General features: G+C 50.1%; 1 protein-coding gene across 1 annotated transcript; it reads right to left on the bottom strand.

The window, feature by feature from the left end:
* Positions 1-827: 827 nt before the first annotated feature.
* Positions 828-18,083, bottom strand: TJAP1 (tight junction associated protein 1). Its single transcript, XM_083856390.1, has 9 exons — positions 18,026-18,083; positions 15,860-15,913; positions 13,626-13,784; positions 10,537-10,565; positions 9,707-9,868; positions 9,021-9,087; positions 7,219-7,326; positions 6,473-6,556; positions 828-4,794 (listed from the first exon to the last, which is right to left on the bottom strand). The coding sequence occupies exons 3-9, from the start codon at positions 13,749-13,751 to the stop codon at positions 3,478-3,480; spliced, it is 1,893 nt and encodes a 630-aa protein (XP_083712516.1). The 5' UTR covers positions 13,752-13,784; positions 15,860-15,913; positions 18,026-18,083; the 3' UTR covers positions 828-3,477.
* Between the last annotated feature and the right edge of the window lie 3,126 nt (positions 18,084-21,209).

The raw sequence follows: 21,209 nt of genomic DNA, 5'->3' as shown, positions 1-21,209 counted from the left end.
CAGCACCGTGGGTTGCGCTGCTTGGCCAAGCGTCCCCTGCTGACGAGGAAGATCGTGTTTCAAGGCTCAAATTAGGCTAGAAGATTAAATTGTGGCAGCAGCTGCTACTCAAGGGAACAAGGAATAAAATCATTAATTACGGGGACAAAGAAACAAGACACTCTTTCCAGTGTTAGGCTTGCATGCAGCCGGGTCAGAAAGGCACAGGCAGCCTAACTTGGGACAGGGAGGAAAACTCATCACAGCCCGCTGACCTCTGCAGCACCCTTCAACATGAAGGGGAAACACTTCCAATCGTCTGTATCAGCATCCTGCAGGAACCCTCTGCCTCATGCTTGGAGGGCTTCCTGTCTGGGGTATGTCCAGTCACCCCCAATCCTCTCTCTCCTCACACAAAATACTGAATCTAGAATTATAAACCCAGCAAAGGGGGTATGTTACATGGTCCCATGGCACTCAGTTTCTGAAGTGATACTCTCAGACTCCAAAAGCTGGAACTCCAAGAAAGAACAACTATTAAAAGGATTAGCTACACCATATCCTACACTAAATGAGAATGTGGAGGTCTGCCAAGACAGATCAGCCAGTACAGCCAGCAAAATATAGTTTCTTAGGAGTAACACTGAGGGGTGCGTACAGCACCACTTACAGGTCACAGGATCGCTCTTCCTGGAAGAGACAATGGGTGGCACACACAGTTCAACAAACTTGAGACACTGTACCATGAGTAGCTCTACACCCTCACATGCTCAGGATCCTTACAGTCCAGGTCTTATTTTGTATTGAGTACAATATAGCCATTGCTATCTAATTTTAAAATAGTTTATTTCTGGTCTTAAAATATACATCAGTTTGAAAATCTCAGAAAAAAACACATTAGTTACAGATTAACAGTCTGGAGTTGGGACACTGGAAGTGGGATGGGCTCAAGGCCCCAGAGCCAATACTGCTGGAGGTGGGCAGGAGTGCAGAGGACACTGCCCACAGGGAAATAGAGCGCTCTGCTGCTTGAGGCCACCACTCCCCCTCAAGCTCTGCCAGCAGCCTAATGCTGCAAAGCACAAGTGTCTGGTGAGGTGCTAGGCATACCTTTGCCACCCCTCCACTTCACTGTTTTGCTTTTCAGTCTACCTTGACCAAAAGCAGAGCAAGGCCAGCTCTGTTCAGCACCATCAGCACCAGCTGCCTCAGCAAAAGTTTTGTCCACTGACCAGCATGCCAGGATTCAGGGGAGATGGGGCTGAGCCCTGGGGGGGCAATGCTTCCCCTGCTGCAGGTCACCAGCAGCCTCAGAGCCAGAGCAGCTCCCTCAGTGAGCTGCCAACCCCAGGTGACATCTGTGAGGCAGGATCTGGCAGCTGCTGCAGATGCAAACCCTCAGCAGCGCTGCAGAACAAAAGAAATGCAGCAGTGAAGTGGCTGATGGCAGCAAACACAAGGACACCTCTTCCCCCTCCACAACTGGGACAGGGAAGATAAACACTCTGCAGGCTCAGAGGAGGCTCCCACTCTCAGCACCAGCCTGTCTGCACAGCGAAACACTGCAGTGAAATATTGAGTCCCACCTCCCCACCAGAGGGTGGCATCCAGATCCACAACTATTCCAGGTGGGAAACAAGGTGAGCGTGTAAGGCAGCAGCTCTGCCCAGGGTACATAAAACAACCTACACAGCTTGCCAGAGAGGCCTGCAGCTCCCTTTCACTGGCCCTGGAGCCTCCAGGCTCAAGCTGAAAGCCCTGGCTGGCCCCAGCTACAAGCTGCAAGCCCTTTACAGAGACAGGGGTTTGGGGAGGGGAGCAGGGCCCCCTGACAGCTCTTGACTGCAAATCTTGATGTAAGCATATGAACAGATGTTGCCTCCTAGAGAGAAGGATGCTCTCCTCCAGACCAAATCAAGAGCCCGCATGGTGTAGGTGGGAGGACAACACAAACCCAACTCAAAAACCAGACAGCAGGCTGGGGTTTGAAGGGGGTATGGTGAAGGGAACTGGGCTGTTCTCTGCCCCGCACCCCCATGGAAGCCAAGAAACACCAGACAGACAAGGGCACAGGACAAAATTAAAACAGGAGGCCTGGGCTTTGTAAGCCCTCAAAAAAATACCTACATCTACAGACCTCTCCCCTTCCCTCCCCCCAACAAGACACTGAGCACACAAGACTGAGAAGAAAAGTGACGCAATATCACACTACGCTAGGAAAAACACGCAGAGAGCTCTACCCAGAAAGGGAGGCCCCGGAGAGGCACCAGATCCTGGAGCCTCCCAGAGAAGGGGGCGTGCAAGGAGACCCTGGTGAAGGGCTGCTGCTGAGCCATGAGGTAGTGCATCTGCAGGGAGCAGCTCTTCAGCATGCTGTCCTCACATCCCTGCTGGCCCTGCACCAAGCCCTTCCCAGAAAAGCCCAGTAGCATCTTTCATGCCTTGCCTGCCTGGGGCAAGACCTTGTTCTTAAATCTGGAGGGGTTTCTGCAGGCTGGAGACTGGGATCAGAGGGAAGCACAGCTCTGATAGCTGAGACTCCTCAACACACCCTCAGTGCAGGCATCAGACCGGCTGCCAACCGCTGTGTCTGTTTATGCAGGGTGGGGGAAAAGAAAAAACAATACACCCCAAAACCAAAGGCTTGGAAAGAAGAAAGAAGCCCACCCAAGAGCAAAGCACCAGCACTGTTCAAACAAAACAACAGCACAGAGACCAGGGGAAGAGGTGTGAGGGAGGAGACACACAAATACAAACCCCAGCACCCAGAAGGCACTGCCTCCCCAAACCACCTCAGCAGGCAGCACCCGTGCCCCACACTGCAGCACCGGCCCCTGTGCACTGCCCCAGTGGGGAAAGTGCTGAGCCCAGCCCGGGAGACACACGACAGCGACCTGCGGAGGCAGATTCTGGAGACCCACCCAGTAGGCAGCTGGGGAGAACAAAACCCAGCAGGAAAAGGAGACATCAGCGATCCCAGCACATCCCCATGGCACACAGCCATCTGCTGGGAGAGTCCTTGTGCCCCACTCACAGCCCCTGGGGCTCCCAGGGAATCAGACACCACCACACAGGCACTCTGCCCTGTTGGCACAGGTTAAAAGAGAGCAGAGCAGCTGCAGGGAAACAACAGGAGAGCACCCAGGGCCTCAGGTACCTGAGTGGGAAGGGGGATGAGAGCAAAAAGAGGCACAGGCACCAGGACGAGGGGTACCAAGAACTAGCTCTGGTACAGGCACCAGTGTGAGGCTGTGAAGAGAGCTGCGAGTGTGTCAGGGCAGTGGGTGTGCTGCTGCACACTGTATGTGCTTGTACTGTGGGTCTGAGGTGACAGGGAAGGGAGATCCCAGCTCCTCCAGGTAGCAAAAGAAGAGAATAAATATAAAATCTCAGAGCAGATTTCCCCTGGGAGGAGGGTACTAAGGGAGGCTTCTCCCTCAGGTGGACTGATCGGGGCATCCGACAGCTCCGCTAAGTGTGGCTACTTCTTGCTCTGCCTCAGCTGAGAAGGTTGCCCTGTTCCTGGGCTTGTGTCAGGCTGTCCTTGCGATGTAAGTGATGCACCCCCATCCTCTTAGGGCTGCGGTGCGGCCGACCCAAAGAAGGCTTGACCCTGCCTTCTCCGCTCTCCTCTTGGACACCTCCTTGGCTGCTCTCCTTGTTTCCCTGGAGCAGCATTTCTCTCTCCTCAGCCGGGCTCTCAGGCAAGCCGAGGTCTACATAGTCCTTGTGCTTCTCTGGTGAGGGGCTTTCAGGCTCAGCAGTGCCTCCACCGCTTTCAAGCAACAGCTTCTGGGCTTCATCCTGGGAGAAATCTGTACCATAGTCTGAGGAGAAATGGCTCCTGCGGGCTCTGGACTCAGTGCTGTCTGTGTCCACGCTCGAGTCCCGGCTCACGGTCCAGCTGTAGCTCTGTGCAGACTCCTCACCATCCGAGTAAGCCGAGGCTGCCCTACCCAGCTCCTGCATGGAGCGGCTGAACCTCTTCTGGAGCTCGGGGGCTGTGTCACGGCTGAAGGCCGTGCGGTTCATCAGCACTCGCTCCGAGGTGGGGGGTGCCTTATCCACAAACATACGCTGCCAGTTAGCCAGCAGGTCCTCCTCAGAGCTGGCAGAGCTGGCGAAGGCGCTCGGGATTTGGGGAGGGCTGCTGAATGGGCTGCTCTGGGAAGAGCCATGAGCCCTGGCTGCTTTGGGGGACTGCTGACAGGAACAGCTGGAAGCTGAACGGTGCCCTTCTGAAGCAGGGCTGCTGGGGAGTGTCCGGTGCCGGTCGCAGCTCTCGTCTTCACTCTGTACCAGGCTGAGGGAGATGGCCTGGCGCGTGGCATATGTACAGTTGGGCAGGGGGCTGTTCTTTGGGATCCTTACCTTGTCCTCAGAGAACTCAATCACTTTACGCCCTGGGTACATAGGATGGGGAGGTGAGGGAGTAGGGTATGGGCTTAGCTTCTCAAAGGCAGGCACCTCCTCAGGCACACTTTCCACACTACTCTGCGGCTTGCAGCCACCGTTCTGCTGTTTCGCCACATCTCCTCCCTCCTTCCCCATCTGCCCTGCACTATTACAGGCATCAGGAAGGGCTCCGCTCATGTCCACGTGCACAAAGACATCCTCAGCCATGGGACAGCTGCCACTGCTAGACTTTGCTGAATTCAGAACCAGAGATTCTGGTTTCTCCAAGACTCTGGCGATGACTGAGGTGGGCACAACATCAGATGGAGCCAAGGTGTGGGCTGCCTCCTGGCCAGGGCCCGCAGCCTCCTGTGCGCTGTGCAAATGCTTATTCACCATGTCCTGCAGCTCATAGGGAAGCTAGGGAGAAGGAAAAGGACATTAGAAGGAGAATGCCATACAAGCCACTTAGTTTCATATAATCTGCCTTTTCCAATCAACCTACATGTGTATTTTGCCATTATCTTGATCTTAACATTCACCTACCTTGCCTTCAGAAGCGTATCTTTTTTCAAAGCAAACCTGCCCCACAAGTGACTAACAAGGCTCTCTAGCTGTCACAGCAGTCACACTTCTAGGCCATGGTTCATAGGCCCCATTTGGCAAAGGGAACAGGTAAAGACAGCACGTGGGCTCAGTCCCACATGTCTGTGAGCGCAGAGATAAGGCCCAGCCAGCACATACAGGGAAGGGGTTGATCGATCTGTGGAAAATCAGTTGGTGGTTGCACTGAAGTGACTCTACAGCCCCCACTGCTGAGATCCACAGTACTCCCTGAATGCATAATTGCAGCCATGCTGCCTTGGCAGCCTGCCCACAGACCAGGATCAATGCCTTCCTGTGTTCCTATCAACTGCAACACACCACCCTGCTTCCTCACTCTCTCCGTTTCAGAGAGACAAACATAGGGCTTATTACCAAAGTTGTTGGACTGGGGTCTCACCCAGGGGTAAACACTACCCCTTGTCCCACAAATGGGCATTACTGCTCTCCCCATTACCCTGCCAAGCTGTCCTCACCTGGGCCACCACAGGCAAGTGAAGCATGGAGAGCAGAGGTCCCCAAGCCACTCAGTGGCACAGAGAGGTCTGTCCCATCACAGCCAGAAGGAAACTGCACCCACATCTGGGCATGCAGGGCTCACTGCATAACAACAGCTGGCTGTGAGGCAGGCTGTCTGCACAACTGCTCAGCACCAAACCCCCTCCAGTGGCAGCCACGTGGAACACAGCGCTCTGGGGGCAGAATTCAAACCTCCAGAGAGGGGGGACAGCTGGGAGAGAGGTCAAGGTTACCCCAGCAGTAACTGATACACTGACCTCAAGAGTGCTAATTTGAGACACAATGGGGGAGGGTGACATAGTGGTCACCTGCTAAATTAAAAAAGACAAGCATGTAGTTTTGCTGAGAGGAACAGAAAGACAGAGACTAGAAGTATGGCAAAGAGAGAGCTCAGCTAAGGGCCTGGGTGATACTTTCGACCAAAGAACTGATGCTACTAATGTGAAAGGAGATGAGAGCAGGATGAGCTGAACTCCCCCACCCTCATCCCTCCCCACAAGGGGGAGCGAGGTGGTACCAGCTTCTCCTTGCTCAGAAGGCCCAGAAAGCCCTGAATGCTGCCTCACACATTTCTCCTCAGAGTAATAAGTGATGTCGGGTCAGACTACTGCTGCTTCTTATGAGGCAGTATGGCCCTTCCATATGGCCAGGTGAGGAAGGAAAAAGGATGGAGCAGAGTAAGAGAGAGGTCTGTCCTCCTGCCAGCTATCAGCACGCACCCAGCAGGCTATCAAGTTCAAGGTTATTGTGCTTTTTATAACAGCTCCTGGCTGAACTGTGAAATGGAGCTGTCATGAAAGAGGAGCTGGCAGAAGCTCTGTGCTGTCTTCTCAGTGGGAGTGGGAACAGGAACCTTCCCCCACCTCTGAGACTGAAGGATGAGAGACCTGCAGCCCTGTGGAAAAAGCTGGAGAAAGCAAAATGCAGTCAAGGCCCATGAGCCCTTCTTCCTCACCTCAGCAGGGTTACTACTCACATCAGCAAACTTGTGGTTCCTGAAGTGAGACTTGTTACACTTGAGCAGCTGTACTGCAAGGTTACAGTCCTGTCGATAGCGTTCCTGCAGGAGAGGGCACAGATGTCAGACTCGCCCAAACTCTTACCCAAAAAGGCACCATCTGACCAGGTACAGCTTGAACAGAAGCCAGAACAGGCATCTGATGAATTGCTCATGAGGGCACTGCCATTCCCTCCTCCCCATACTTTTGTGTATTTTCTCACAACTCAGCCAAGGTGTCCCTTTCAATTCCAGTCCTTGTTGCCAGCATATCCTCTGCCAGTGCATATCAAGTCCCTCTCCCTCTGGGGATTTAACCATCCCCAAAAATCCCACCAGATTTTCTCTCTCATCCCACAGCTCAGCCATATCTGATGATGCAGACAGACTGGAGGGAGTTGAGAGCAGTTAATAGAGTCAAGCACTGGATCCAGGAACTTCTACATTAATGGTGTAGAAAAGGCATCAGCTCCCTCCCAGCTCTGGAGTGAATGACCCCTCCATAGGTACAGCCCAGAATCAGGTCAAACTCTAAGCTTAAAAGAGCAAATACATCAAACTTGAAGATCCATTCTTCCCTCTTCAACCCCTCAGACCCTCTTCTGTTTGTTTGTCCCTGCTATCATGTACAGTTCCTGCACTTCCATACACATTGGAGTCATTCATGTCCTCCTTTACACTCATGACTTCGAACAAAAGGAAAAGCCCACAACTGACACACTTACATTGAGTTCCTCCAGCTTATTAATGGTGGTTTTGGCATCAAGCAACTTATTAGTGAGCTCTACAATCTCCCAGTCCAGCGTCTTGCGGTCCATTTCTGCCTTTTTAATCTGGGATGCAAGAACACCAGGTTTAGAACTCCCTAAAACAGAACTTGGTTTCACCACCCACCTCAGCCCAAGCATTGCACAATGACATGTTCAGCTGGGATATGAAAAACTTCCAGACAGAGAGACAAGGGAGACAGCCCTCTTCAAAGGAAGGTGATTCCAAAAGCCAAATGGGACCAGCCGCTCTGCCAGCTACCGAGACAACAGGTTGAGTCTGAACCTCCTTAATGCAGTATCTCTTCCTGCAGCACTGGCAGGTTTCCTCTCTGCCCCTGGTTCCCATGGTGCCTCACAAAAAGCTAGTGGTTTTGAGCGATCAATCCCAACCTGCCACTGGTAGCAAAGAGCTCTGAGATTGTGATACCCAGCCCTCCTTCCTGGGGAAACCGAAACAAGAATGCTGCTTGAAAAGATCCAGCAGTCAATACTGAATGGACAAAAGGGGGAAGGCATCATCTTGAATGAGTTTAAGCCTTGCTCTAGTAAGTAAAAAGACCTGTTGCTTCATCTGAAGTTCAGCTAATGTCCTCCCTAAAGCAGGCAACCTTGCCTCTTCAGACTTCCTAGGGCTGACAGAGACCCAGATGTAACAGCGAAGAGGGACAACAGCCTAGAACAACCAAGCTGTTGCTGTCTCTAGAGGTTCTTCTAAACTGCCCAAGGGTGTTTGGAGGCTGTGAGCAGCAGGGCCAGCTGTACATCATGGCAACAGGCAAGGGGATAAAGGAGCCAGTACTTCCCCAGTTTGCAGTCTCTTCAGGCACTAGCACAATGAAGAATGGGTAGTGAATATTAACCCAATAAATTCAAGGTCTAGAACCAAAGAAATCTCATCCTGGGCTACACAGAGGCAATCAGCACCTCAGCTATTTGCCTGCTCACAGCTCAGAAGGGGAAGGGAAAGGAGCAAACAAGGCTCACAGCCATCCACACCTTGTGCAGTGCCGCAGCTTATGGGCACCACTTCCCAACATGCCATGCTCCAGCTGGCTCAGAGTCAAACACTCTTAAGATGGAGCCCTGCAAGCTAGGACCTGCTGCATCTGCGGGCAGCTGCTGGATACCAGGTGAGCCCTTGGCTGGACGAGGGCTGGGGCCCCTCCATCTGAGATGGTGTATGTGGGATTGACAATGAGACCAACAGGCTGAGACACGTAAAGTGGAAAAAGGAAAAACAGACAAACGAAAAGACGCAACTGCAAAAATCCAGCTTTGGCTGAGAGAGGCCTGAGAGGTGAGTGCGCCCAGAGTGTGCCAGCGGCAGCGTGGAGAGGAGAAAGAGAAAGAGGGGGAGGGAGAGAAAAGAAACAGCCATGAGTGTTATGAATGCACACAACAGACATACACGCACATTGGCTCTGCTCTGACTGTCCCCGTCCTCCCAGGATGACCACCCCTAGACTAGCTGACACATCCCTGGTGTTTTGAGAGGGACTGAAGCAACATGACGGAATACCATGCAATTATGTTGTGAGGAACCAAAGCTCACATGCATGACCAAGTATGGGCTCAGTAAATCAAGAAAACCACTCATGACACCAGCCAGAATGGGGAGTAGATGGTCATGGCCAGGACCTCACCCCTCACCCACTGCCATATCTGCTGGGTAAAGACAGGGCCCCTTCCCCAATCTGCTCCTAACACACACTGGTGTCTTCCATCTCATCTCTCTAGTGACTTAATAGGGCACTCACCAGGGCATGCAGCTTCTCCTCCAGGTCTTGGTTGGTTCTCTGGGAAGCAGTGTAGCTATTCTGCAACCTACAGAAACAAGATTGTATGCTTGGGAATGGATCTCAGGCACCTACTCAAGTTGCCTTCACAGGTGCCAGGAAAACCACCAACTCTAGAACTCAGAAAGACTGCTCTTAAGACAACCAGGCATATTAAATATGCCTCACCTCTGACACATGATGGCTTTCAGACTCCAAGTTATTGGAGACAAGATGAGGCTGGTGGGGTGAAAGGATCCTGCAGGAGGGGATGTAGATGACTTTGGAGGAGTCCTCTGAGCTATGTCACATCTAAGCACATGACCAGCAGTGACTGGCACTGATTTTTAACTGAGGTACTTTTCAGGTAAAGCGATGATGTATTTTCTTGCAGCCACCAGCGGCTTTTTTTGCACACATGCTTAGATCCAATAGATAAAGAACTCCCTATCATCAGCCTTTCACAATGGCAGCATTCCTACACTGTACTTGGGAAGAAATAATGGCTGCAGAGCCTTTATCTCCCCTAGAGTCTGGAGGTGCACCTTTTCAAGGATGCAGCACACCTTTGATTTGCAGAACAGGGCACAGCCTGCTCACGCCAGCTGAGGGAGTCTTTGGTGTGAGGGATCTTTCTAACCCTACCCCTCTCATTTTCTTTGTCATACCTACGGAATTTGTCCTTGAACTTCTCCAGCTCCTCACGGTTCTGGCCCAGTTCCATCTCCAGGTAGTCCTGACCTGACTCCAATTCCCTCTCCATTGCCTCCATTTTGTTAGTCACGTACGTCAGCCGTCGACGAAGCTCCTCATTCTCGTGCTGCAGTAGCCTGGGGCAGGAATCAGGAGCAAGGTACCACTGAGTGCACCAGGAGTGTTCCACACCAGCACCCCCACCCCACTGCCCCACAGTAGGGACCAAGAGCCCTCACAGGGGTCCCAAGAAGTAACTGAACTGAACGCTCAGGAGACTCCAACATGTGAAACATGAGGTACATCTCTGTCAGGACAGACAGATAAACACTCTTGGAGCAGGGGCAAAGCAGCACACGCCAGCTGGCCAGCCATGGCTCTCAGCTCCCTCTCGGGTTACAGTGCTTGCATACAGATGAGCTGCACAGCTCCAGTGTCCCTCACTGATGAATGAAAAACCAATCAATAATTTATCCCAGTCCAGGTTAGAAGAATAGAAAGGAAAAATCCTCTCTCCACCTCTGTTAAAGACTTAACCTACTTTCTTTCAGACCCACCAACTTCCCTGCCTGCACCTGCACTGGGGGTTCCTGCTCCCCCCTTCTCCAGCAAGAGGAACATGCAAGGCACAGGTTGGCGAGGCACAGAGCAAAGCTCTGCCCACACGGCCCCAATAAGACTGAAGATTGAGAGGAGCCTGCAGGGCCAGTCAGCTTCACTGTGCAGGTGGCACAGGCAGGATGTGAGGAATCAGCACCCACACAGTTGCAGTATGACAGGCATAAAGGAGGAGCAGGACACTTACTTCATCCTTTCTGCATCCGTCAAGGGTTCCTGTACAGGGAAGAAAACAGCTGTGAGATTCTTTTAGAAGAGGAGTTGGTCTCTCACACTAAAAGGCAGTCTTGGTTGCTAGACCCTAGCTGTGACACTTTTTCCCCTGCTCTGACAGTTCGTATTAGGCAAGCTTAGAGCTACAAGGATTTGTACACACTGCTCAGCTGTCTCATACTAAAATACACTGTGTGTCTGGTTCAGGGTAGAAGAGCTGGACTAGAAACCACCACACAAGTTAGGTAACTTTACCCTCCCACGGTGCAATCTCAGCATCTCTTGTAACATCAGCACCTTAGCAAGTGTTTCAGCTTCCTCCACATCCACAGCTGGTGGGCAGCAGGAATCTCATGGGCCAGCATATACAGGATTCACCTGTCACCACAGCAATCACTTGTGGGACCCCTGAAGTCCCACAAAAATCATTAGAGAGAATCATTTGGGAGCTGAAAAATGTGCCTACCAACTACACCATCCAAATTGTGCTGCAAAAAAGGTTTCTTTCTGCAGACCTGAAACCAACCACTGTAACTATTCTAGGATAGCAGAAGAAACACTAAAGGTCAGAAAAGCCTGTAAAAGAAAATGTTATGAGCAAGATCCCCAGAGATAGCTGGAGCAGGCCCCTGCAGAACAAGGATACAGAAAGGAGTGACAAGAGCACACAGCTCAGCTATTTTGAACTCTCTGTGCTAACCCATGAGATGGTTGCTGCCTACCAGGATGGCTGGGAGATATGTAATTAGCACTAGAAGCAACTGTATTTTTTGTGAAAGCCCAAGACTCTGACCATTCACACAAAGTCCAAACTGCCCATGGATTATTTTTGGTGCTTGATACCAAGAGCACTTCACAAACCCAAGTGCTGCCACACTTTAGATAGTCTGTTAAGTGTCACAGTCAGCTCTGGGCTGAGAGGCCATGTCAGACAGCCAAGGACGAGCCTGTTGAGCTGCTAACACAGGGTACACCATCACAGTTCTGGCCTTAAGACCTCATGAAGCTGCTTCCTTTATTAATTCTCACTTTAAAAAAAATGGTCTTTAACATCTGCATACACCCTGCTGCTCTTAAGAGAAAAGCATCAATCCATTATTTTCTTACCTCCTGACTCCACATGGCAATCAGTTAATTCACACAGAATTATCTAGCAACTGCCTCCCCTGCCCCCATGAATAAACAAACAGCAAATGATAGTGACCAGGCAAAGGGAATAATGTGATCCTTATTAATACAAGATAATGGCATTGCCTCAAAGCAGGCTAGAGAAAAGAGGAGAAAGCTTAAGGGGCCTGAAACAGCCATCATACAAAGATCCAGTCCATGAGACAGTCAGGCATAGGGCACACACAAAACACCATGAACATCCCAGCACCTCCTGACAATGAAGCTGCCTCCCTCCTGCACACACCTACTGCCCAGCAGCCTGAATGGCCTCCAACTAGCAAACACCTGGGAAGTCTGCCGTGGGGAGAACAGCACTAGTTTTTACCTTCCTTAACTCCTGGAGTCAAAGGGAAGCTGGTTACTCCCAGGAACATATACCCAACCTGTAGCATAGCCATGAGTGGCACCCACAAGAGAGCAGCTTCTCATGATTAAGCACCCATAACATGAGGTCTGGGGGCCTGTTCTCACTCTCTGCCCTGGCATTACAGACTAAATGAGATACAGGTAGGGGTTTGGCCTTTGTGAGAGCCCTGCCTGCAAGTTGGTGACCCTGGCACCTACCTTGTTCAGTGCCAGGTTGAAGGAAGGGGAGGATCTAGATGGGGTAGGCCCCTCCTCCGGACTCCAGCATGTTGGAGTGGAGCAGGATCCTTTCTCTGGGTAGTTCGGCTCCACTGCACGCTTCTGCCCAAGCTTAGCACACTGATGGTGTGGCTGTAATAGCTGTGAACAGGGACTGCTTTCATCCCTTCTGCCCTCTGCACTGCTTTTCCATGAAGACAGTGAATGCTGCTGCCCAGAGGATGCCCCTGCCAGCCCCAGGTCTGCCAGCTGCTGCAGCTCATACTGACACAGATCTACTACCCTTCTCTCCAAGGAAAGGAGTTTTCCCTTACTGTCCTTCCTCCCAAGGACAGGTTTCTTTCTTAGTCTGGAAACTCTCTCAGCTTCCTCAGCATACTTTCTCTGGCCCGAAGCCATTCCCAGCCCCTCACTTTTCTTTTCTGCTTTTCTTCTGCTTGGGCAGGGGGATCTTTCAGTTGCATGCTTGGTTTTGACCCCTTTCAGGCGACCTTCCCCTTGGCCTTCTGGCACAGATCTTCTGGGAACAAGGGGAGAGTTCTGGTCTTGTTCTGCTCCCCTGGTCTCTCCCAGTGAGCGCAAGCGGTTGGGACTCAGCACTCGCTGGGTAATCTCATCCAGGAATTTGGAGAACTGCCGTTTTTCCTCTGTGATCTTCTCCCTGCGCTTGACAGAGTCAGCAGCCCTGCTGCTGCTTTGCTCCAGGGAGCGCTTCTCCCTAGGGCTGAGGCAAAGCTGAGGATCGCTGTATTTGCGTGAGCCACGACCACGGCAAAGCGTTTCTACTGAGCGGGACTTGCATAAGCTCTCAGGGCACGAGCCAGTCATGTTGGTCTGCTTCAGGATCCCTTTGAGAGGCAGGTGTGTAGAGGAGACACGAAACTTCCTCGGTGTCAGGACTTCAGGAGGCTCTTTAAATATAAGTGAGCGTTCCAGGCTTCTGCTCTTGAAAGAGCAAGCGGGATGGTTTCTTTCATCTCCAGACACCAGAACTGTCTCCATGCTACGGCTCACAAATTTGCGGCGGTGCCCACGACTGCGGTTTGGGCACCGCTTCCCACTTCGCTGCCCCATCTTCCCACCACACTGAAGCGCTGGAGAGACAGTCTGGCTCTTGATGTTCAACTCTGCTCTGCACCCTGCCACTTCCTTCTCACTGCTGGACTCCAGGGACCACGATGAGGAGAAGTTCAGGTTGCAAACCTCAAACCCCTCTGCCTGCTCGAGCTGGCCTGCCTCGGTGTAACTAAACCCTATTTGCTGGTGCTGCAATGGTGTTAAGCCCTTTGTCACCCGGCAAGTTGTTACCTGACTCTGCTCAGCCAAGATCACTCCATCCTGGTCGTCACGAATGATGGGCACCTCATGCCGGATTTCGCGGTGCTGCGGGGGCGCCTTGCGGTAAGGCTTCTTTGACGGGGCCGTGCTCGACATCCTCCCACCTGCGTGGCTCCCGAGGCGGGTTACCTACCAACAGCAGAAAGGGCATACAAGAGAGAGTCACGGCTGCTCCATCGAACCCTAGGAGTGACCCAGCAGGAATTCGGCTCCCCTGGAGTCCCAGAACAGGTCCCCATGCAGAGTGCTAATAGAGCAGGTAAAGGATGTAGCCACAAGCCTTGAGCAGCAGCTGCAGGAGAGGGAGAAAAGTAAGAGGTAGCTGTGTCCTTCTCCCAGCCAGTGAGAACAGAGGGCTGGCACATCCTCTCCCCCCTCTACACACGCTCACTCACGTACTTGTGTGTGTCCGGATTATATATAGCAAATGAGAACAGACCTCACAGCAGCATATTGATTAGGCTCTTTAGGAAAGGCCTTTTTCAATATGGAAACTGCAAGCCTTACAGGCAGCAGTGACAGCTGGAGCAGGAGTTATTGATCATGTCCTGTCACTGTCAGCAGGGACTATGTGGGAGGAGACTTCAGCCATTAAAGAGCCCAGAACTTTTTGGCTTACACTGGGACCCCAGTGCAGCAGATCACAGGAGATTTGTCAGAAGGAGAGCTGATTACTCTGGCAGAAAACACAGACAACCCCCAAGTCACAGGTGGCATCAAATTAGGGAGCAACGGTTTTGACCCCTTGGTTCTTAAGGCCAGATTTTGCAACATAGGATCACAGAATGGTTTGGGTTGGAAGGGACATTAAAGATAATCGCATTCCAACCCCCCTGCCATGGGCAGGGACACCTTCCATGAGACCAGGTTGCTCAGAGCCCCACCAGGCCTGGCTTTGAAGCTCCAGGGATGAGGAGCTCACAACCTCTCCAGGCAACCTGTTCCAGTGCTTCACTACCCTTAGAGTGAATAAGTGCACAATGTATGGACATGTGCAGCTGTACCACTAGTGGAAAGATTAGTTCCTTCACCCTAGCTATGCTGGGATTCTTCCTGCTGCAGGAGCAGTACAAGAGCAAAAAATAGGGTAGAAGAAAAGCAGCTGTCCTGTACACATGGAAGAAACACCTTCCTTGCCATCTTCTGTGTCTGCAGTTGAGGGCAGGAAGACTTCCCCACAAGCAGTCAGAATGTCAACCACCCTGTTGTACACAAGACAAGAAGTCTCAGAGCTATCAAGCAGGTGCTGCAGAGGCCAATACCAGACTTTCTTCAGTGACAACATATGCATCATTCATAGTTGTCCTATATTTGGAATAAGTGCCCAATTCTCATTCCCCTTTCACTCAGCAAGCCTGGCATCTCTGCAATCCTCACCACCTGACCTACAGCCCTTCAAAATGCAGGACTTGTGTCCACTCAGATCACGCTCTCTCCCCACTTCTACAAGCAGGGCCACACAGCTCCCCTTTACACACCTGCAGTGAATGGCTACCATGGGGCCCGTGACCCAGCAGACTTCACTTGCTTTCTGTGTTGGACAGTGTTATTTTAGATGGTAAGAGTCTAAATGGAACCTCAAGAATTCTCTCCAATTCTTGTCTGCTCTAGTCTAGCTGCCTCTTTTGACACCCAGACTGAGCCCCCTGAGAGGAAGGCAAGTGGGAGGTGTCTGCATCAAGCACAGAGCAGTCCCAAGCCCTAACAGGCTTTAACACTTCACAGGTACATTTGCAAACCGTCCTTCACTCTGCTATAAACACAAGCTGACAAAAGCTTCTTGCACCTTTCCACAAACACAAACTACTTCCTAGGACTAACCTGTAAATCTTCCCCATCAGAATGCTGGGAACTTCCCCTTGTTGCAGTAATTCCCTCAAAGTCTCTTCTCCTAAAAAGACTCAAGAAGATGCAGAGATCTCTAATATTTTAGAAAATTCCATCCATAATACTGAATGCACATTTCACTGCATCCCTAAGCAAAACAGATAGGTCTGATTTGCCAAGAAGACACTTCTCTTTTTTCAAAGAGAAAGGCTAAAAACCTGGCCAGAAGAAGGTTTGTAAATGGCCCACTACCAAACAGGCAGTCTAGGGGACTCTTCTCTCAATTTCTGCCAGGCTAAGGACAGGAGACGCGCATGAAGGTATGCCCAGCTGAAATCACAATAATTTCTCTAGTTTATAAGGACATGAGCACTTACCAGCCTGGGCTCAAATTCAAAGCCTCATGAAGCCGGGACACTCACTCAGATGACCTGAAGAAAATAAACAAATAGCTTAGCATCCACCAAAACAGCCAGCTTGAAATCTCATCCCATAAATATGGAAGGCATAGGGAATATTTATAGCCAAGGACAACTTGGATGGCCAACTCATTCCAGGTACCCACCTCAACCCACATCAGATCTTCTGAAAGTAAAGAAAATGAACTTAGAAATACTTGGCCACACAGCCCAGCAAGAGCTGGAAAGGCACCTGGCAAGGAAACGTTCGAGTCACTCAGGCACCTGGAATCACAAACTCAAAATTCATGAAGCAATGGCTTCAAAGCAACATTGGTTCCAGAAAGGACTAAACAAACCTCCTTTAGAATGGGACCCTCCCAGCTAATCTTCCCGACCACTGCAGAGGGATGCTAATCTTGGAGCCTTCAGTACAGAAGTTTGGTGATGCAAACAATTATCTCACTCATCCTTTTAAGTCAGTGCTTTTCACCCACAAATGAGCTGGCAATTATCAGGCTCTTGTTTGAGCCAAAACATTTGTGCCTAGAGCTGTGATAACCCACACCTCCACAAGGGAGGAAGGCAAGCTACTCTCTTGACTTCCATCAAGCAGCATATCCTACTCTACCTTGCTGTTAACAGGCTTCTGTAAAATATCCAGCCAACCAGGGATACAAAACAGGTTCAGAAACAACCTTCCTCTCTGGTCAAAGCCTGAGATATTTAACTGGTTTTGTCTGACTTACTTTTCTTCCTAGTAGCTAGGGAAGTGTTGTGCTTTGGATTTGGGATGAGAACAATGTTGATAACACAGTGATGTTTTAGATGTTGCTAAGCAGTGTTTACACAGAGTCTCTGGCTTTTCAGCTTCTCACCCCACCCCAGCAGTGAGCAGGCTGGGGAGAGGCTGAGAGGGGACATGGCCAGGACATTGACCCCACATCCAACGGGATGCCACAGCACATGGCAGCATGGCCAGTGCACAAACCAGGGAGAAAGCTGGCCAGGGGCCACTGCTGGGGAATGGGCTGGGCATTGCTCAGCAGGTGGTGAGCAATTGCACTCTGCATCCCTTGTTCTGTACATTCTACCTCTTATTATTATCCCTTCCTTTTCTGTCCCATTTACCTGCCTATATCTCAACTAACAAAATTTTAGTTTTTTCCCAAATATTTCCCCATTCCACTCAAGGATGAGCAGTGAGCCAACAGCTGTGTGATGCTTAGTTGCCAGTGGAAATCAAACCACAACAGAAGAGAATCACTACAAGAAGAGAATTGGGTTAATCTGGGTTAGTCAGCTGGGTTAGTCTCTCAGTAAGAGAGCACTTTGTGGCCATCACTCTGCCACTGGCATGAGAGACTTCAGTAAAGCCTTCATTTCCCTGAAGCACTATTGCTGCTGTGCTGCTTTTCCCATGACAGTGGCATGAAGTCCTGGCAGGTGGCACAGGAGGCAGGGTGTGGAGCAGTTATACACACGCAGGGAGAGTCAGAGTGAAGGTAAATGGAGCAAGCAGGCAACCAGGACCATGCAAAATCAAGCTTTGCCAAAACAAACTGAAGAGGTGCCCCAGTGCTGGCCCTGCCCCAAGAAGCTGTCTGGCCCCTTTCCTTGCTACAGCGCTGGACTCGAGTCTCAACTAGCACAAGGAAAACCACCTTCACAACAATGGAACTGCTCTGTGGGGCAAACTGTAAAGTATGAAGGGAGAAAGAAAGGGAGAACATGCACGTCCAGGAAGGATCAGGCCAGCATAATTTGAATCTGCTTTTCCATCAGCTCCCAGCAGGAGCTGGTTCAGCACCCAGGCATAACCACCAGCCACAAGGCAGACCGACAGAGGCTTCCAGGAACAGCTGCACCAATGAGTCCATGCATGTTTCCATTGCAGCTGTGCCCAGAAAGAACATGCCAAAGGCCTCCCTGTCTCTCAGCACACAGTTCCTCAGGCTTCCTGAGGAACTCAGAACTCTCCTGCTTCCTGCCCTAGAGGCAGCAAATATGCTACCTGCCATCTCATCCCTACTCACCTGGAAAAGATACCAGGATTTGAAATCTACTCTCATGATCTGAGAATTTCCACAGATACTCAAAAACTCACAGGGCTGCCAGGCAACTTCCCCTCAAACAAGGACTTACAGATCCAAAGTGACGACGTGTCCAAACATTTCTGGTCGTTTGTCTCTGAATCAGCTTTCTCCTGTCAGCATTCAGCAGCATCTGGCCAACAGCTCCTGAAACATGAGAAAGGAAACTTGGTGTCACCCACCTATCAGCACAAAACATGGAAACAACCAGGCATGCTCAGAGCAACCCACAGCCAGGTGCCAGGGCAGAAGTCAACAGCAAACTGCTGCACCATCAGACCACTATCTAATTCCAGGTCCCTCCACTGTAAAAACTCCATGTCTTCACTGTATCCCAGAAAGCACAGGCCTTTTTAACCATCTCTCCCCCGAGCAGGATGCCTGTGCAGACCAGTAACTGACCTCAGAAAGGCAGCTGTTTCTTCTACATAGCTCCAGGGGTCCCTGCTTCCCCACCTGCATTCCTGTTCACCATCAAGAATCCAGTCACCATCATTCTGCTCCAACCACTCTGCCGCACCAACCTACTTTTTTTGTTGTTGTTGTGGACATCCAGAGTCTGCAACATCACATGCAGTGACCAGCACAGCAAAGGCCTCCTCATCTACAATACCTGAGCATCTCTTGCTTGGTAGCCTGAAATGGTTCAATTCACCAAACCTCTGTTCAGAGAGGAGCAGATACTCTTTACAGAACAGACGGACCTTGTGCTCCAAAGCAGAAATGGATATAGGTAATATCCAGAAACAGAAGAAGGCACTAATTCTGCTCATCACACTATTCACAAGCCTCTCTCTGAAGGAGCTTGCTGTCAAGTCCACGTTAAGACTACCCTGCAGAAGCTCAGTTTTAGCCTGGAGCTACAGCAGGAGGCAGCTCTTCAGCTATTCTAATTAGCACTGTAATACAATAGGAAACTTAAACTCCTAGTTCCTTTTATCCATCCTTTCCACTTCTCATCAGTAATGTTCCTTAACATTTACAGTCCTCTTTTTATCAGTCTATGACCTGCAGTAGGTCCAACTCTACTGTCTTCTAGCTATTACCCACTGTTGTTCTGTCTGATTTCTAAGCTCACTGACAATTACAGCTTCACTGGAATGGCTTATTGAGGGCCACAAGGCTCCCACTGGCAAAACAGACACAGTGTGTTTTTCTTCAAGGGACACCATGTCCTTGTTACAGCTGGGACAGAGGTAATTTTCTTTTTGGTAGCTGGTACAGTGCTGTGGTTGGGATTTGGGATGAGAATGATATTGGTAACACACTGATGGTTTAGCTGTTACTATGCAGTGCTTACTCTAGCTCAAGGATTTTTCAGTTTCTTGTGCCAGTGACAAGGTGCATGAGAAGCTGGCCAAGCTTGGAGGGAGCACAGTCAGGACAGTTGACTCAAATCAAGCAAAGAAATATTCCCTACTTAACAGCATCATGCTCAGTACATAAACTGAGGGAAGTTGCTGGGAAGGGCCAACTGCTGCTCAGGGACAGGCTGGGCATTGGTCAGCAGGTGGTGACCAATTGCATTGTGGATCACTTGTTTTTCTTGGGTTTTATTCCTCTCTCTCTCCATTACAATTGTTATTATATTTTACTTTATTTTAATTATTGAACTGCTCTAATCCCTACCCACAAGTTTTACTTCATTCCAGTTCTCCTCCCCATCCCTCTGGGAGCAGAGGGGAGAGTGACCAAGTGCCTGTGTGGTACTTGGTTGTCAGTGGGGATTAACCACAACACAGTGACAGTGCAGCTGCGCAGGCAGCACACCAGCTTGACTCTAGCTGGTTTTCCCAGAGAGCTTCCATCAGTGTAAAATCCACTTGCAAGGTAGCTCTGTTCTCTGTGTGACCTGAGAAAGGCAAAACCTTTACCACACACCACAAACAGAAGTCATCTTGCACTGAATTGCTTAAGACAGTTCTGTGGGCCCTGTACAGAATAAACAGCCATTTGGCATGCATACAATACCACACCACCACACCACCACCCATGAGCATTGCTTTATCTCCAGGGCCCTAGCAGAGAAAGGAAGGTTCAAACAGGAATGCTTTGGACAAAAATGGAAAGAACAAGATAAATAAAAAGGCAACAACTGTAGGCACCTAGTGTCTCTTCCTGATACTTGGCAAGTCCCTTGAGGCCTGAGGTAGCCAATACTTTGCTTCTAGGATACACACAACTTCTGCCTGCTTGTGGTTGCAGCAGCTGAACATTTCCTGTAAAGAGGCAGAAGACTTGCAGGCTTTTCCTCATCATCTTCTCCTGTGTTGCCTTTTCTGACCTTATAAAACAGCCTTCTTAGCAGTGCTGAGGGTCAGCAGTGTCCCTCCCTCAAGTGAAATACAGTGATTATATGCAGATAAAGTTTCTTATTTTGGGTACTGTATCACCTTTCCAGCTTTTTCCTCTTAACAGCAGCATTTCTTTAGCACTGTTTTTTATTCAGAAAGATAAACTTATATTACTGAAAAAATACATAACACAATCACTGTCCCATTTATTTCTAATGCAACACTACAGAAAGATTTCTTGTGGCTATCAGTCAGCACACTCCAAAAACTTGCAGGTGCAATACCCACAAGTAAGAAAACCAAATGTCCTGTGACACATGTCTGACCACCACAGCCAACCTGGCATATTTGCTCTCTGTGGGCCAACCTATATTCTGCATGCATATCCAATACAGGATATTGGCACATCCTGCTTTAGGAAGTATCAATATCTCCTGACTAGCTTCATGAAAAGCAAAGGCAAGAGAGTTTCATCTTGTTACCTTCCTGTGCTTATGGATAGCCTTCAAAAGCCTCAAGCCAGACTACCTGAGAAGCTGCTGCAGAAATCCTGATCACGGAGATAGACAATGTAATAACTGCACCAAGGGATGTCTGTCCAGGACAGAAAAACAAGCTGTGTGAAATTAAAAGCAGCACCTGTAGACTGCTGGTGCCAAGCACAATTGAAAAGAACTGCAAGGTTGTTAAAGGGCCCTTTAACATTTAATGAGAGAGATCTTTTCATTCAGAGAAGGCATCTTAAAAGAATGTTTAGATCCATTCTACTGCTGGCCATGTTGAAGCTCATTTTAAAATAAAAGGATGACAACTCCAAGTACAGACTCACATTCTCAGTCCTGCTTGTATATTAGTGCTCACGATTCAGACCTGAGTAATAGCCTTATAGTGACTCTTGGATTATAATCAAGTTTCAGGAGGATTATTGCTCATTCCTGCTTT

Source organism: Zosterops lateralis (genome assembly GCF_965231275.1).
Source record: "Zosterops lateralis genome assembly, chromosome: 3".
NCBI classification, from domain to species: domain Eukaryota; kingdom Metazoa; phylum Chordata; class Aves; order Passeriformes; family Zosteropidae; genus Zosterops; species Zosterops lateralis.
Note: the sequence above shows the minus strand (reverse complement) of the source record. Positions and strands in the feature narration are given on the sequence as shown.